This window comes from Aspergillus ruber (genome assembly GCF_000600275.1).
Source record: "Aspergillus ruber CBS 135680 unplaced genomic scaffold scaffold00006, whole genome shotgun sequence".
NCBI lineage: Eukaryota > Fungi > Ascomycota > Eurotiomycetes > Eurotiales > Aspergillaceae > Aspergillus > Aspergillus ruber.
Genome location: NW_024467302.1, coordinates 702,316 through 718,136, shown reverse-complemented (window position 1 = coordinate 718,136; position 15,821 = coordinate 702,316). Strand labels below are relative to the sequence as shown.

The following is a 15,821-nucleotide window of genomic DNA, read 5'->3' as shown; positions in this document are numbered from 1 at the left end:
ATTGATTTCTGAACATGTTGTATATGTGGCTACTGACCAAATCGATGATGAATCCTACTGGTCAAATTATTTTGGATTCTGGACTGGAAATTTGCCAAACGAAGGCCAAGTGAGAGAACAATAGCATAAAGCATCCGCATGACAGCGATCCACCGACAGATCTATATTGTTTATTCCCACTTGCTTGTCCACTGCTTTGGCTACTTATTTTGCGACACACTACCTTCTACTTATACTTCACTTGTTTGGCGCTCTTCTAGCACATAAAAAGTGTAGGCAAAGTTGGAGGACGCCAATCCAGAACCCGATTTCCTCTTCGGTCATCACGAATTTACTGCAGAGTAATTCCTTCTCGCGAAACATCTTTACAACTTCTATCGACTTTAACTTGCGCAATGGATGCTTCTCGATTGCATTTATCTGCTGAAACCACTGAGGCTCCCGAAAGCGCACAGAAAGCGCAGAATACTTTGAACACCCAAACCCTCCAGAAACCCCCACAGAATCTCGACGAACCCCAGGGCCAGGTCCAGGGCCAAGGGGTAGAGGTGGAGGTGGAAATGGACAACACATGCGATTTTGCAGCGAATGGTGGCCAGATGGACACGGCGCAAGACCTCAATGCACCAACTGCATCAGATGCGCAACCTACAGATGCGCCAACGGCAGCGAAAAAGAATTCGGACCTCGGATTTCTCAAGTAAGGACGTGCAAGCTCTTTTGTGTCCCTGCTGGTGAAATTTTCTGTCTATGCTTCGTCAATCGCACCTTCATAACTACGATATCGTATTCTGCTCGTAGAACGAATCCGCTTACTTATAACAGCTACCTAATGTCGCCAATTGTCGAAATCATTGTTGGCCAGGGAGAAAATGAAACCACGTTGACAGCTCATCAAACTTTGCTACTAGAGTCGCCTTTTCTTGCAGAGATGGTTAACAAATTCAGCGAAACTGAACCGGTATGCTTTGTAGTCCTTTGTTAAAACATTAGAACCCTGTTGACCCTGATGCGCTCATTTCACAGCGGCGTATTGAACTCCCCCATGAGCACGTGGACGCGTTTGGATGCTTTCTGCAATTCCAATACACGCGCGACTATACTTCAAAACCGACTACGGGACAGGATGCAAAGGTCTCCGATGGCAGTGGGGAACAATTATTGAAGCACGCGCGAGTTTACACCTTGGCAGAGAAGCTTAGGATACCGGCATTGAAGGTACTCGCTCACACCAAGATCCATCGTGTCAATAGTAGCCCCCGCGGTGAAATTGAATATGCCCGTTATGTCTACACGCACACTTCTGTGGATGATGTCATGCTCCGCAAACCTATCGCCAGATTTTGGGCCACCAGAAGCCATGTTTTGCGACATGGCGTGGAAGGAGAATTCAAGAGGCTGTGTCTTGATGTGCCAGACTTCTCTTATGAAGTTCTTGCGCTCGTATTGGAGAACAAAGAAAAACGTAGTCAGGACAACAAGACTGAATCCGAATCGGGGGCCCGCACAAGCGGAAGGAAGCGACAGAGGGGTGGTCAGTAGCTGACCGAACGAAACACTGTCATTTCTGCACTACTGGAAAGGCATTGTTTAAATTGAACGGTCTACTGTTATTAATAGTGTATCTCGTGCTTTGGACCTAACACCTGGGACCTCAGGTCGGGTTTGAATTGGTCTGTAAGTAGTTATAACCTTTTCCCACAGATGATTAGGGCTATAGATATAATTACTTAGCACTATGAACATCTAACTTTGTACTAAGAGCTGATAATCAAACCATACAACATGTTGGATATCAACTGGGTTATAATCGTTCGGACACCATTTTACAAAGCCAACTTTTCCACTTCCTCGATAGCTTTCGGTGCCGTGGTCAGATTCTCGTAACCGTCTCTGGTGATGTGAATATTGTCTTCGATGCGTACCCCACCGACCCTCCAATAGCGTTCCAATACCTCGGTATCGATGTAATGTTTGAGTTCAGGAGAGTGGATGAAAGGTTCGATGATAAATCGGCAGAAATAAATCTGTTCGGACGAATTGTTAACGATCATATTGAAAAGCAAGAAAGTGGATGGTCCGACTTACCCCCGGTTCTACTGTGATAACAGATCCCGCAGGCAAATTGCCTCTCACACGAAGATACCTGAACATGGGGTCTTTATCATCGTAGTTGGGGTTTCCGCCCGTATCGTGAGTGTCCATTCCAAGATAATGCCCGAGGCCATGCGGGAAGAATGCCACGCTAACTCGTTTTTCGAACAATTCATCCTCGGATCCTCGAAGAATGCCCAGCTTTAGCAGGCCTTTTATCGCAATGCGGTGTGCCAGTGCATGGATGTCTTCCCACTGGACGCCATCTTTCAGTTCTGCGATACATTCAGATTGCATTTGCAAAACAATCTCATATACCTGGCGTGTCTCAGGCGCAAATTTCCCTGACAAAGGGAAGACGCGAGTAATATCGGCACAGTATGCGCGGTATTCGCCGCCAGCATCGATGAGTACATTGTTCTTCCGTTGCTTGGTGACGGAGTCCACAAGGTTGTCGTTATTCTTTTGGTAGTGAAGGGTAGCACCGTTCTCGCCACATGCAACAATGGGGTGATAGGACTGCTCAGTACAGCCATTGGCGATGCATGTTGCAATAAAAGCGCCATAAATCTCAAGCTCGTTGGTTGCTGTCTTCGACGCTTCGATGGCAGCGATATGAGCCTTGGCAGAAATATCATTCGCTTTCTTCAAGAGAGCAATTTCATATCCATCCTTGATAATGCGAGTGAGCTCAATCGCGGCTTTCAGCGCGGATAAATTTGTTTCAGCAAAGTTTTGGAACTTTATATCGTCCGATATCTGGTCTGCAATCGCAAATGCAACCGCCTTGCCATTGTGAGCCGAGGCAATTGAGGCAAGAGTAGTATTGACCTCAGTTGTCGAGAGTACACGGTCAACATCGTATTGCTTTTGCGCCTGGGCAGGAGACAACGGAAGGCCAGACCAAATTACCTCATCAGGATCGATGGGAGGGATGTATAAAGTCAATTTGTCGGATTTGATGTCGTATGTCAAGCGTGAGTCTGGCAATAAGCACCCGGAAAGGTAGTAGAAGAAACGACGTTGTCTAGGATCACAAGGTCAGAATCTACTATACATGAACATGGAGTATAGGGAGATCGGAGTCACCTGAATGGCATTGCTTCATCGTTGTCTTCAATAAGGCGAGTCTTTTGCGCTTCCAAGTAGATGACACCAGAACCACCATGACCTCGTTCTTGCAGGTACCCTGCGACTCTGCGTGCATGAGCTTTGGCAGGGTATTTGCCTGCCAGGATAGCGTCCAGCGATGACATTTCTTAACCCACTTGAATACCCTGAATATGTCTTGAGATGGATAGTATGCCGTGTGAAGTTTGGCAATCGCGGGGTTCGAGTGCGGGGCGCTGCGAGTGACGTGCAGAGCGCCCCGGCTACTGCCGGGGGAGAGATGATCCTCCTATGACGGAGACCCAGCACATTGCAAATATGTAAATAGGAATATATAATCAAAGAAAAAGCAATAATATTTACTGCCCAAAAGGGGAAAGGAGATGGGGGATTATTCGTCTATCTAAATGGACTGCCCTGGCTGCCCGCGGTACTAGTTACATCCTCAAATTCCATTTGCCAATCATCAACCTCAGCAAACTTCTTTGCCTGTAATCTTAGTTCCTCGCTCATGAAATTTCCTTTATCGGTGGATTTTGAGATAGAAACGTCTGAATCGAATGCATCTGAATCAAGAACTGACGAGAGAGGCGACGACATTCCATCTGGTTGATTTTCCTTGTCAATATCTGTCGCCCGGGTGGCCGAAGGGTATATAATCCCTCCTTTAGAAAGTTTAGACAGTGGCTTCTTTGGTTTTGTAGGGTTTATTCGCGTATTTTTCGATGGATTGGGCGGGTCTGTTTGCTTCCGTCGCGATTTCATTGATTTTCTAGAAGGCAAGTAATTCAATTCATCGTCGTCGTCGGATCTGTCGTCATCGTTGGATATATCAGAATGATTGTACCTGTGACGCCGTTGGCGCCGCCGAGGAAGCAGTTTACTTTGAAGAGCGGCTGTGGAAAGGTACCCTTGCGTATTTATTCGCTCATTCGGTTCCTTTGTGCTTTCTAACGTTACAGGTGATGCTCGTTCTGCCAAAGCCAAATCAATATGCGTAGGACTTTGGGGTGCGCTGCTGCTCATAGGCGGCACCATTGTCTGACTGAATGCTTCGGGGGATATCTGGGCCTGAGGCGTATCGATGCGGTCGTGTGCTTCATTCTCTTGGGTTTCACGAGCTGGAGAGTCGATAGGCGTGCTCTCTACTACATTCAAAGGTGATTGGGGAACTTGGGGTTCCTCCGTCGCTCGTATCCGCTTGCGCGGTTTGTCGCTAGATGGAGATAAAGATTCCGCAGATGGATACGCATCATTCTTTAGTATCAACGATTTCCCACGAGAAACATTCAAAGGAGTAGACTCGTCTTCTGGACTCAATCCACCAAGAAAATCATCATCATCAAGGTCAGAGGAACCATCCTCTGTTTGCATCATCTGAAGAATACTAGGCTGTCGAGCTCTCCTTCTAAAATTGCTCAAAACCGAGCTTTCGAAAGCGGGCGTCCCTGGAATCTTTGAGCTCATATCACCCTTTCGCCCTGCGAGGGAAAGGGTTGATGAATAACCACGGGCTCTCGTGGGAGGTCGACTGCCTGTCGCTGCGCGTTCGCCCATCGGCGACGATTCGATTGCTTGCTCATGCGATTTGGACGTAGGGGTCTCGTTTTTCATTTGTTGCACCACAGTTAGAGCTTCGGCGTCATCGGTCGTGTGCGAGGCGCTGTCCACATTTCTGTCGTGATTCGAGGGCAATTCCGAAGCAATTACAGACTCGAGGTTATCGTCGCCGGCCGATTTATGATTTGCGATCTGTTTCGCGGAGCTTTGCGGGGCCTTGCGGTTTCGTCTAAATGCTGGTCGTGGCATTGTTGTAGACGAATTTCTTCAGAAGGATATTTAGGAAAAGGTCTGGCTATATCGATGGGCCTTGTAAAATAAATCACTGGGCGTTCGAGAATCTAAACAACGAAGTAACTAGGCCACAACTAGTGACCAAGGTGATACCAAGACAGGTAATATCCGAGGCGAAACTGCGTTGACTATACTCTGTATGATGTGGTCTGAGGTACAGAGTAATGGAGTACAGAGCATTCCTTTACTCTTCGTTTGGGCGTCGCGTTTGTTTTGGTGGCGGCGACGCGTGCCGCGGCCTCTACACGGGCCAATCCAGCGTAGCGTTGACCTATGGTAAGCACAAGATGGGTAACGTCATTTGCCCTAAAGGAGATCACTTACCCCATATCTATGTATTTTGAGATTAATCGACTCAATTCATCCAAAGTGAATTTTCTAGGCTTTACATATTGGGTCACCTTTCGGTAAAATACCAATATATGTTGCTGGTTACGTCTGATCACCGGTTGAAATCCTGCGTTAACCAGCCTCACAAGTTGCAAACGGGCAGTAATCCGCTCAGGAAACCGAAAGGTTTGTTCCAATTGACAAGGCCTACATGGATATTTGCACATCAAAAAACTCTACACTATGTAAGCTCAAGAAAAATAGTAATTAATTAATAAAAGAGGATACAGAAAGAGATAAAAGACACAATTTTGAAACAACAAGCATAAGCATTTCTGTACATGATGAAATATCAGTATAGGGCATGACTCTCATCAACTCCACGAAGTTATATAAAGAAAAAAATTGGTATCTCAAAACCCCCAAAATATTAGAGAAAACAGGCCAGGAAAACGAAAACGAGAAGAAAAAGAAGAGGAAGGAAAGCGACTAACAAGAAAAGGATAAACAAAGGAAAGAAAGCCATTAGCATCAACAACCATTCAGGTGAGGACCCATTCGCTGCCACGCTTGATAAATTTATCAAGCATCAATCCAACATCATTCAAAACAAACCGGCAAATGTAAAAACCAAAGAACTCTGCAGCATGTCGCGTACTCAACTCCAAGCCAACAAGGGTTGGCGAGGAATGTTTGAGACCTGGATCTTCCACCTGCTGGGCGATTTGATCTTAAGAAAGAAGTCCGCAGGTCAGTCTCATGAGCATTCTTGATCATGAATAAAGGTGCTCACCTATAGCTTGAGCAGCATCGCAAAGCCGTGCCAGAGCGCCCATGTAATTGGCATTCGGTCCATTGAATTGCAATTGCGTTACATTGCGTTTGATGGTTTGTGTACTCGGCATGGGTGTCATGGGAAGAGTATTGATTGTCGGGTTGTCTTTGCCGGTTTCCTTTGAATTAGGCGGTGCCGCGGAACCAAATCCCGAGTTTTTGGACCGCAATTTTCGCCACGAAGTCAAATAAGATTTCGTACTGGGTCCGTTTGAAGCCTTTGAAGGTAACGTGTCCGTAGTACCCATCGCATCATCTGAGGCTGGTGTCATCTTGAACAACGGCATAGCACCTTGCACACCGACTTCGCTACCTAATTTCTTTGACAGGGCGGTCTGTACCTGGTCGAGAACGCTCTCGAAGGATTGCATTTCCTCCAAAACAGCATCAGCATCGTACATGTCGACCTGCGATAATTTGAGAAGCGCTGCCGTCAGCAAATCACAGCTAGACACCTTTTCTTCCAATGCTTTCATTTTTGCATTCTTGACCCGCCAGACATCACGTGGAATGAATAGTTTAGTAGATAAATAGCCGCCGCTGGGATGAGCGATTGTTTGATATATACACCTCATCAACCAAAAAGGGCGCAAAAGAAATGATTCGGGACATGGCTCAAGGGGAGCAGGATGGTTGGCAGCCATAGTGTTAGGAAAACCAGGTCGAGTTGGTGAATGTATATGGCTGTCAAATAGATAGAGGCCATCGCTCGGTAAGCCATTTGGAGTGAAGTTCGCACCCGTCGGGGTTGGTAGAATAGGGATTGTCCCAGTTGCCATTCCTTTCTGAAGGTCCAAAGTCGGAAACATGCTGCTCGACGGTGTGCCAGGCGAATCCGCGGTTAGATCGGGGGCTGGTACTGACGCATTTCTTACTCGAAATGCTTTCGAACTTGCGTTTTGCTTCCCCAGGTTGTCGGGCGCAGAAGGTACCTTTCCAATCGCCCGTGCCGGTGACAATATTGTTGAAAGTCCGGTGCTTGTGTCCTCTTCATCTTCTTGAGTTATGGCTTTGCTTAGGCCGATGCTTGTCGGTGTTCCCTCGGTAAGGGATCCAATAGAGGCATTCCGGTCGTCTGAATTCATGTCAAGACGCAATGCGGAAGCCGGATCCAGATTCTGGTTCACATTGTTTGGCAGGTTTGTCTGGGGCTCATCTTTCGGGAGTGGTAGAGGTCGGCTAGTCAACTGACTGGTTGGTAATCCCAAAGTCGAAACGTCAGAATCATCCCTTAAACGGGCGCTTGTATCGATCTTCAACTCTTTCGAATCCCGGCCCGATAATCTCCGTTCTCGCACACTTGCTCCGGATGACAGGTCGGGGGTTGTGGACAAAGTCGCTGGAGCAGGCTGTGCAAGGGGTAGCGTGTTTGATTGTCTTTTAGCGGCCGCCGATGTTAAGACCCTGTCTTCTGCAAGCGTAGAAAGGGCCGCTCCGGCCGTTGTGTTATTAGAGGCTGTGGAGCTTTCCCAAGTTCTACCAGAAAAATTGCTCGAATCCGATTGTCTAGGAAGGGCAGATTTAGACTGAATGTCAAACTCGAAGTCATCCATGACATAACCCATAGTCATCTCTTCAAGTAGACGCTCCTCCTCTTCTGCCTCCTCATCAAGATATTCTCGGTCAAAGTTCTCGTGTTGGTCAAGCATAGCATGTTCTTGAATACGGTGCATCTCTCGACCGCGAGTCATGGCGACTTCTGCTTCTCTCTCTGCTTCTCTGACCTTCTGCTTCGCCAATTCAACATTTCTGCGTGCATTGACCACTATATCGTCAGCAGCACTGCCGTCATCTATATCTATTGCCGGTTCTAAGCCTTCATCATAAGCCGCCTCGACCGCCGCATCTAAGGCAGCATCAAATTCCGTTTCGGTGCCATGGCTAAGGAGGCGACTCGTTCTTTGTCGTAAATACGCAGACGACCTTTTAGAGCGCAAAGAAGACGGTGAAGAAGCGCCAGATTCGTCAATTGTATCGAGCCAGGACGTTGATTCGTTTGTATCCTTTATCTCCGTCCCAGGCAATGGTAGCTCAGAATAATGAGAAAGATAGGCCTGGTTGTTTTCTATGTCGGATGCCATAGAGAGATTTTGTGTTGGGGAAAGTGTGAATGATAAATCGTTATCCGCTGCGTAATGTTTCCCTTCCCAATTTCCATCTCGAGATTGCTGCCACGACGATTGGGACTGTGGGCGGTTGTATTGCCCTCTGAATTCCAGGCTATCATTGAGTGCAGAGGGCAGTAAGGACTGGCGCCTTGGTGGGATTAGGCCAGAGACTAGCGTTCTTCGCTCCTCTGAGATCTCATTATCACTATAAAGTTCAGACGGATGCTGTCGAGGGCTTATACTATTGCCAGAGAGCGTTTCATCATAATCTTCTTCACGTGGATGAAACAAGTCATTATCAGACTCCTGGCTGAGTGGACGTTCAGGAAGGGCTTTGCCGCCGGATTCCCGAAATGAGAAGTCCATGCGCTCCAGTTCAGTAACTCGAATCATATAGGTATCACGCTAGGGGGGTTAGTCTATGAACAATGATTCTCGCGATTAAGTGATGATTAGGGGGAGGCATACGATTTCCTGGAGCTTTAGCTTCTCATCTTCGCCCCCATTGCTACGGAGCATTACCAATTGTAACAAGTAACAGGCATCATTATATGCGTCCATCGCTCCTTCAAAATTCGCTGCATTGTCAAGGAGCACGGCCGTATTTGCTTTCTGGAGAGCTTTTGATAGCATCGTTTTTTGGGACTGGCCTCTCTGATGTTTACCCTTGTATGTTTCTGTGTCCACAAACGGAGACAAGTTTTCTTCAGTCGATGGGCTATTTGCTGCCATTTCTTTGCTATATGCCTGCGATATAGGGCTGGTGCGGTGACTAGGCGTATCAACTTCGGAATTATTCAGGCCAGGGCCCTGGTCCTTTTTCCACGGATCGTAAAACAAACTCGTAAAAGTTGAGGTAGACTCGGCAGACGATTTGGCGGATCGCGATGATGCGACGCTCGGGTTGTTAATGGTGGGCTGCTCACCCGATTCAGAACAGGTATTGCTATATAGCTTGGTAGGGTCGCTGGCGCTCGCGTGGTGTAAGCGTTGAAGAGGAATATTCCTTGCTGGGCTCACGTGGCCTTTGGGTGGATTAAGATTGTCGTAATCAGATATTCTAGAGCTTCCCCGATGATAGCCAGCGTAGCGGGGAGGGCTCTTGTTGGAAACAGTTGACTGGGACCAGCGATTCAAACTGCCCAGGCCTTCTCGAACGGCTCCGGTATCACCTGGACTATTTGCCGGCAAGTCCACTCTATGTGCCGACACTAACCCAGAAATCGACGGTGTCGATGTACCCAATCTCGAAGCCTGTCCTAAATGGTCTGTCCCTAAAAACATATATCAGTTTTCTTTGCGAATCAGAGTATAGAGAGAAGGGATCGCTCTCTTCATACTGTACGGAGATATACGATCTGGCGACATATGTCTAGATAGATTCCTTTGGTAGATAATACCGACTGCATCTGCTGTGGTCGTAGTTGTATGAAAATTTAGGGTGGAGCGGGGAAGTCGGCGTGCCCAGTATTATATTCAAGCCCTTGATCTAGCTGCAATAGCCACGATATAATGTGCAAGTCAAACTCTCGGCTAAAAAAGGCCGTGGTGCGTGGATAGGAGAATGGTGCGTCTTATTTCGAGGAGGAATAGGTCAACGAAGGCGGGAATGTATCAAAAGGAGTCGTAAGAAGATTTGCATGGAATATTGTAAGCCGGGTTGTCTGGCTGTCCCTATCGGCCACCACTGGCTTCAACGCATCGTTTTTCGTCGAACTCTGCAAATATCCCGAGTGGCATCTAATAATGAAGGCGCATCCTTGCAAACGGGGTGAGCATCGGCTTCGTTTGATCTCGTTTAGTCACAACCCATAATAAGTAAAATTTCATGTAGTCAACCGATTCGATCTTTGGAGGATGGACAATTGCCAATTCAGTTTGACCCTAAAGTGAATTGGCGATGCTTCTCCTCTATTATCTCCGGGGTCAAGCGCGGAAAGACAGCGGGGCTCCAGTTGCAAACAAATTGACGTCTGTTAATGACTGAATAGGTACATTTGTTCCCCTATACCCCAATGTCTGGGGAGGATGAAGATGATCAGTCTCAGAGTTTCCCAGTGGATAAAAGTGCCGACCAAAAAAATCACAGGTGGTGATAATGATGGGATCAGGGATGGTCCGTGGACAGGCCCAGTGCGGACGTACGTACCAGTCTGCACTCCGTGGTCCAGTCAGGGGAGTGTGCGGGGTGGCTAGGGATAGCACCCACGAGAAATATTGCACAGGGCTGGAGGGCGAAAAGAGAAAAAAAAAAAAAAGCCAATTTCAACTAAATGAATAATGCACCTGCTGGAAGAAGGTGCAAAACAATATCTACACAGATTGAAGTCCCAAGAAGAAGGATTGCAAGACCCTGGGTACACAGTACGAAATACTGATACAGCATACTACGGAGTACTGCTATGGTACTTGGTACAGTCTGTACTATGTATCGTACTATGCGAGTGTACAGAATATTATTGGAGCAACTAAAGGGAAAAGGGGTATCATTCCTGTTACTGAGGGCTGCAAGGAACCCACCCCATTTTGTATACAGTAGCCACGGAGCAGATCATATCAACCATGTAAACCAATTAGAAGTTACATACCCCTGTAAGTACAGAGAATTACATACAAATATGTACCAATACCAGTACAGTATTGTGTACTACTCATCTAGTATATATTACCGAGTGGGATATTTTGATCAGGCTTCATGATATTCATCTTTATGGCCTATTTACCATACAGTTGTTTTATGCAAAAGACTCGACATGCTTTGTAATACTAAAGTACTTAACTATAATATAATCCATATTGAACTTCAGAGGTTTTAGAAAAACTAATTGGTAAAGCTGTCTCACCTCATCTATCTCACATATTCCGTGCCAACAAACTAATTCTCTTCCAAGCTGCCATTACTAAGTACACATGATCTCCATAGCTATCTTAAATTCGGGATCGCATGCTCTCCTGACACCTTCCTAGGAATCTTTCATGCATGCGGTCTGTCCTTCTCGTATCATATACCTTGCAGCACCAGAGAGAAAAGGCCGCAGTCAAAAACAATTTCTATTTCACTATTAATATAAGCAAATCTCGTATCTGTATACTTCCAAGCAAGCTTGTCATCCTGTGTTATTCAGAAAAAATGTGGTGCCGAAACGAGATTTGGGTAAATACGTTGACCAGAAAAATGTTTACACAGTATTACATTAAAACCATGGACCGGATAATCAAAAGGGCTATGGCTTGAATCATGATCAAGAGAACTGCGACTCTCGTTTCTCAGGGCTGCAAGCCAACAATGCCTTGGCCAGGCGTAAATACACAGAATGCGGGCTTCCATGAAATGCTATATTTCTTCAAGAATCACAAGGTTGGTATACCTTCGATGAAAGAAGAATAAGATTGGCAGACTTGTGAATTATATATTATGATGTTAACTGCAGAGAAGCCCTGCAAGGACTAGAGTGAAAGGCAGTGTAGCTAACTCCTTACAGTTTGATTGTACAGAATTCATTCCTCTTCCCCTTCATCGCTTGTAGCCTCATTGCCCTTCTCAGAATCATCATCAGGCTCGCCCTGATCCTCATCATCACATCCATCAGATTGACCAGCTGTATTGTCATAGTTCGGGCGCGGAACTGACTGTCCATTCTTCCTGAGCAAAGCTTCAATATCTGGAAGTAAATTGACGAATGCTGCATATTGGTCCATCGGCATGGAGATGCCCTATGAAGAAAAGAAATGTGAGTAATTGTCAATTTGTAGCATACCAAGGGTGACTTTAAAGAATATTCAGCGAAGGGCAAAATGCAATCTACCTTCTTTCCTGGGAACTCTTGGCCATCTTTTTCATAGTATTCTCTAATGTTGACCATTGTTTTCCCTCGAAATGTGGATATGGTGACGCGACGCATTTTGGATATCTCCCAGTACGGATCCCCGTTAGAATCAATTTTGGGAGAATCAGGCGCAGCATTATTTTCTGTCATCTCAGTTTTCATCCTCTTTGTGTTATCCCCGTCATCGACAAGGTCGTCAGTTGATACTCGCTTTCTGGACTTGAAAGCCATAATGAATATGATAAAGCCCCCCAAGCGAGAAGAAAGAGTCCTAACAAACACCGTTGTCGGGTATCACTCTCAATTAATGGGTTGAATGTGAAGTCAATGACTTAGGCCCGGACGCGCTCGCGTAAACTCACGTGAAGATAAGATAGTACGGTAGCATGTGATATAATGGCACAAGTATTTGTCTCGGAGAAGATAACAAGGATGCGTATATCTTCATATGAAGTGCGGAGAGGATTGTCTAGATAATCTTTTGAATAGATAGGGTCCCGTCCCAATGTGTAGGTATCTAGCGTTATTTGATGCCTAAGTCAAGGCCATTTCTATACATCAATTCTGACTAAACTATGTTCAAATAATGACAGCCCTCAAGACCTGCAGAAGAATCGTGAAGACAAACCCACGGGCAATAGTCTCTACTTGAAGGCAATCAAATATCTTTTCAAGTGCTTCCCGGCTAGCAACCGCTCCCATAACGCTTGTCAATGCCTGTGGCAACCCTCTCTGAACGAGAAGCTTCCGTGCATTTTCTCGTAAACGCTCCTTTTCGTCCTCAGAAGGTGGCGGCGGCCAAGTCCTCATCTCGATTTCTGTCGGAAGGACATTCTCGCGAAGTTTGGTAATATATGCCCCTATTGTTTCATCTGACGTGTTCGCATTGATCATCGAATCCTGAAGAAGGATTCGGATCGTTTCCAAAGTTGGGCTTCCGGGACGGAGAATGTAAGATTTTGCAGCATTCAGAAGTGTCCGACGAATATTCCAGGCGGACGATAGAGTATAAAGCTCATTTATAACAGCAAATATTAGCTCCACTGCTATTTGGGTTTCCTCATTCGTAATTGCCTTATCCATAATCGCTCCTGCAGCTCTTATATCGGGAGTTGTTTGTTGATGAGAGCCCATCACTTCAGCCTGCTGGTATTGGGGACCCATCGCTGGGGCTTCTTTTTGCTCGAGTCCATTGGAAGGAGACCCATTCGATGGGCAGACGTTACTCGAAAGCGGATTGACCCCTGCATCTAGCCCATCATCTACCAGGCTAACTGCACTACCCACAGCTTCAGTTAACCTGTCAGAGCGATCGTTTTGAGAGAAAGAAGCATCGTTCGAGGATGAAAAGCTGGAACAAGAATTGCGCGTTGAAGGATACTTTTTGTCGGTAAATCGAGGCGGTGATGTGTGATGTTTGGAACCAGAGGTCAAATCAAGCGAGTCCTTCCGAGTCCTCGAGTTTCGTGCTTGTTCCGTTTCAGCAGGGAAAGTCTCATTTGATTCAATATTTCTCTGGTCAGCAAATGAGCGAGATGTTCGTTTGCTGTTACCTCCAACGTTGCCAAATACCCCAGTCACACCGCCTAAGACAGCTTTACTTCCCCCAGCAACGCCCTTGGGCGCGTTAGCTAATGCGCCTAAAACACCCTTTCCCACATTTTCAAATGTGGCTTGGCTAGGGAAAGAAAAACCTGTTCTCGTAGATGACTCTGCAGGATCGGTCCCGAGACGATTATCCTTATCAAGAAAACGCTTCATCTTTTCGCTTGCTGCGAGGGACTCGTGTTGAAGAGCATCCTTCAGATATCGTGCCAATTCTTGTGCCAATACTTGTCTCGTATTCCCTTTCCATGTTGGTATAGTAGGATGCGCCTCTGTGAAACCCCAAAGATTGTTCAACCTTGAAATGGCCTCAAGAGTCTCATGTAGAGATTCAAAATCAGCGTGTTTTTTTAATGTCATCCAACCGGAATATCGTGTAGATGTCGGTTCAACCTGGATTAAATAGTTTGACGTAGGCTTCGACCGGATTAATGTCTTTTCTCCGGGCTCCGATTCGACATCCACAGATACGGAAGCTCCATGAAGAATCAAGGTAGGCTCTTGGATGATTTCTGGTGTAGACCTTGACGAGCTGGAAATAGATGGGGAAGATGAGAGCTGCCGCTGATTCCTTTGAGACAAAGATTCACTCGTATCAAGTATATGCTTGTCATTTCTGCTGACCGAATCTTCAATTTGATCAAGCACCTCAGCAGAAGAAACATCATCGGTGCTATCTGGAACAGAATCTCGCCGACCCTCGTTGATTGTTTGCTGCAAATCTTGCCTCTGTGAATCCTGCGCTGCAATCATGGCACTTAGACGCTTTGCTTCTTTAATTGCTTCTTCCGTTGCCTTATCTGAGTGGTTACTCTGCCCCCTAATTGTTTGTGGCGGCACCTGAGGGTCGTTTTCGACGCTGCCCACTGTGTTCATGTCTGAAGTGTTCTTCAAATCAGAACCCTTTGGTGCAGTCACACCCTGGCTCCGGGCCCCTTCAACACCGGCATCGATTGCGTTCATTATTTCGGATTCACCCTCGCTCAAGAGATGGATTATCCATCCGTTGATGAATTCTGGGCGCGAGAAATTGGACATCATGGATTGAAAGATAACACCGGCTAATATCTCGCGGAGGAAATCCCTGAGTATATAGCAGCTATATGCTTTTTGGTCGAGAAAACTAGACAGGATATCATCCGCAATCATATTGAGTTTTTTGCGCTGCTGCTGATCTGCCAGAACATTTGCTAGGCTACTTTCAGGGAATAATTCTAGATATCGGCTGACCGTCTGTTCAGGTGCTGCAGTCGAATTCGTCGTCTCAAAAGCCGTGGATAATTCGTTTAAGAAGACAATAATCATGGAGGATGAGTTCGTAAGGAATGCTAAAAACGTGTCTGCTGTTCGTTTACGCGCGAGGTGGGATGATATAGAAGTAATAAAATCGGTCAACATCCTCCGGCACGACAGAGGAAAGTTCGACTCGGACGGTAGAATCGGTTCGTACCAGTAGCTTTTATTTTGTAATTCCTGGTCAGCCGCGGTGACGGACGTCAATGCGATGGAAGCTTACTTCACATAATCCTTTACTATCGAGTCCGTCAACGACACCAAAGCTGCAGCTGTCTTTGGGCGAAAGGCTGAATAGTCCGAGTTTATAGTCGGTTCCCTTGCGACTTCGGATGATTTGTGCTTCGGCCAGTCGAGCAGTCTGTTGGCCAAATGCAGCGTAAGCTCCCTTCTACGGGCAATTGGTATACCTGTTTCTTGGGCAGAATGTCCATTGCCCCACCCTTCCCATGAAGCATGTAAAATGACGCCGAGGACAGTTCCAATTAATATAAGTCCGAGCCTTCCCAATAAGATATACGTCGCAACCATTAAACATGCGAAAACGCAAAGCAACGCTTCATTGCTAGACGTCGAGAGGAAATGGAGAATATAATTGAGAAGGTCATTCGACTGTGCAGGAGAAGCGGCATTTTTGGAGCTATCATGCTCATGCTTCATTGAGAGTGGCTCCCCCAGAAGCTGGGGCTCGGTTGCTCGTGGAGAAGCAGCCGCATCATTGAAATCATTCATGATGATTCCATGAAAAGAGATAAAGGAGGAATAC

The 15,821-nt window shown here is 46.4% G+C and overlaps 6 protein-coding genes across 6 annotated transcripts; 1 reads left to right on the top strand and 5 right to left on the bottom strand.

Moving 5' to 3' along the window:
- The first annotated feature begins 27 nt into the window (after window positions 1–27).
- Window positions 28–1,606, top strand: EURHEDRAFT_410368 (uncharacterized protein). The gene is made up of 3 exons (XM_040781339.1): window positions 28–700; window positions 826–961; window positions 1,027–1,606. The coding sequence occupies exons 1-3, from the start codon at window positions 396–398 to the stop codon at window positions 1,540–1,542; spliced, it is 957 nt and encodes a 318-aa protein (XP_040640998.1). The 5' UTR covers window positions 28–395; the 3' UTR covers window positions 1,543–1,606.
- Window positions 1,607–1,826: 220 nt separating this feature from the next.
- Window positions 1,827–3,350, bottom strand: EURHEDRAFT_513879 (aminopeptidase P family protein; the record flags this gene model as incomplete). Its single annotated transcript, XM_040786216.1, has 3 exons — window positions 1,827–2,027; window positions 2,089–3,121; window positions 3,184–3,350. 3 exons carry the CDS (start codon window positions 3,348–3,350, stop codon window positions 1,827–1,829), a joined length of 1,401 nt encoding a protein of 466 aa, XP_040640997.1.
- Window positions 3,351–3,642: 292 nt separating this feature from the next.
- Window positions 3,643–4,824, bottom strand: EURHEDRAFT_442511 (uncharacterized protein; the record flags this gene model as incomplete). The annotated part of the gene is made up of 1 exon (XM_040783479.1): window positions 3,643–4,824. A coding segment is annotated over one exon (1,182 nt), but the record flags the coding sequence as incomplete, so codon positions are not given.
- A 1,106-nt stretch (window positions 4,825–5,930) lies between these two features.
- EURHEDRAFT_451481 (uncharacterized protein) lies at window positions 5,931–9,062 on the bottom strand (the record flags this gene model as incomplete). Its single annotated transcript, XM_040783956.1, has 3 exons — window positions 5,931–6,118; window positions 6,182–8,735; window positions 8,799–9,062. The coding sequence occupies 3 exons, from the start codon at window positions 9,060–9,062 to the stop codon at window positions 5,931–5,933; spliced, it is 3,006 nt and encodes a 1,001-aa protein (XP_040640995.1).
- Window positions 9,063–11,828: 2,766 nt separating this feature from the next.
- Window positions 11,829–12,388, bottom strand: EURHEDRAFT_451729 (transcriptional coactivator p15/PC4 family protein; the record flags this gene model as incomplete). The annotated part of the gene is made up of 2 exons (XM_040783970.1): window positions 11,829–12,044; window positions 12,137–12,388. The coding sequence occupies 2 exons, from the start codon at window positions 12,386–12,388 to the stop codon at window positions 11,829–11,831; spliced, it is 468 nt and encodes a 155-aa protein (XP_040640994.1).
- A 348-nt stretch (window positions 12,389–12,736) lies between these two features.
- Window positions 12,737–15,787, bottom strand: EURHEDRAFT_375892 (PX domain protein; the record flags this gene model as incomplete). The annotated part of the gene is made up of 2 exons (XM_040778791.1): window positions 12,737–15,218; window positions 15,279–15,787. 2 exons carry the CDS (start codon window positions 15,785–15,787, stop codon window positions 12,737–12,739), a joined length of 2,991 nt encoding a protein of 996 aa, XP_040640993.1.
- Between the last annotated feature and the right edge of the window lie 34 nt (window positions 15,788–15,821).

Excerpts from the sequence above, each read along its gene's own strand:
- EURHEDRAFT_410368 (XM_040781339.1), top strand. The coding sequence starts at position 396 with ATGGATGCTTCTCGATTGCATTTATCTGCTGAAACCACTGAGGCTCCC. Across the intron at positions 701-825 it reads TCGGACCTCGGATTTCTCAA|CTACCTAATGTCGCCAATTG; the intron begins GTAAGGACGTGC and ends TACTTATAACAG. Across the intron at positions 962-1,026 it reads AATTCAGCGAAACTGAACCG|CGGCGTATTGAACTCCCCCA; the intron begins GTATGCTTTGTA and ends CTCATTTCACAG.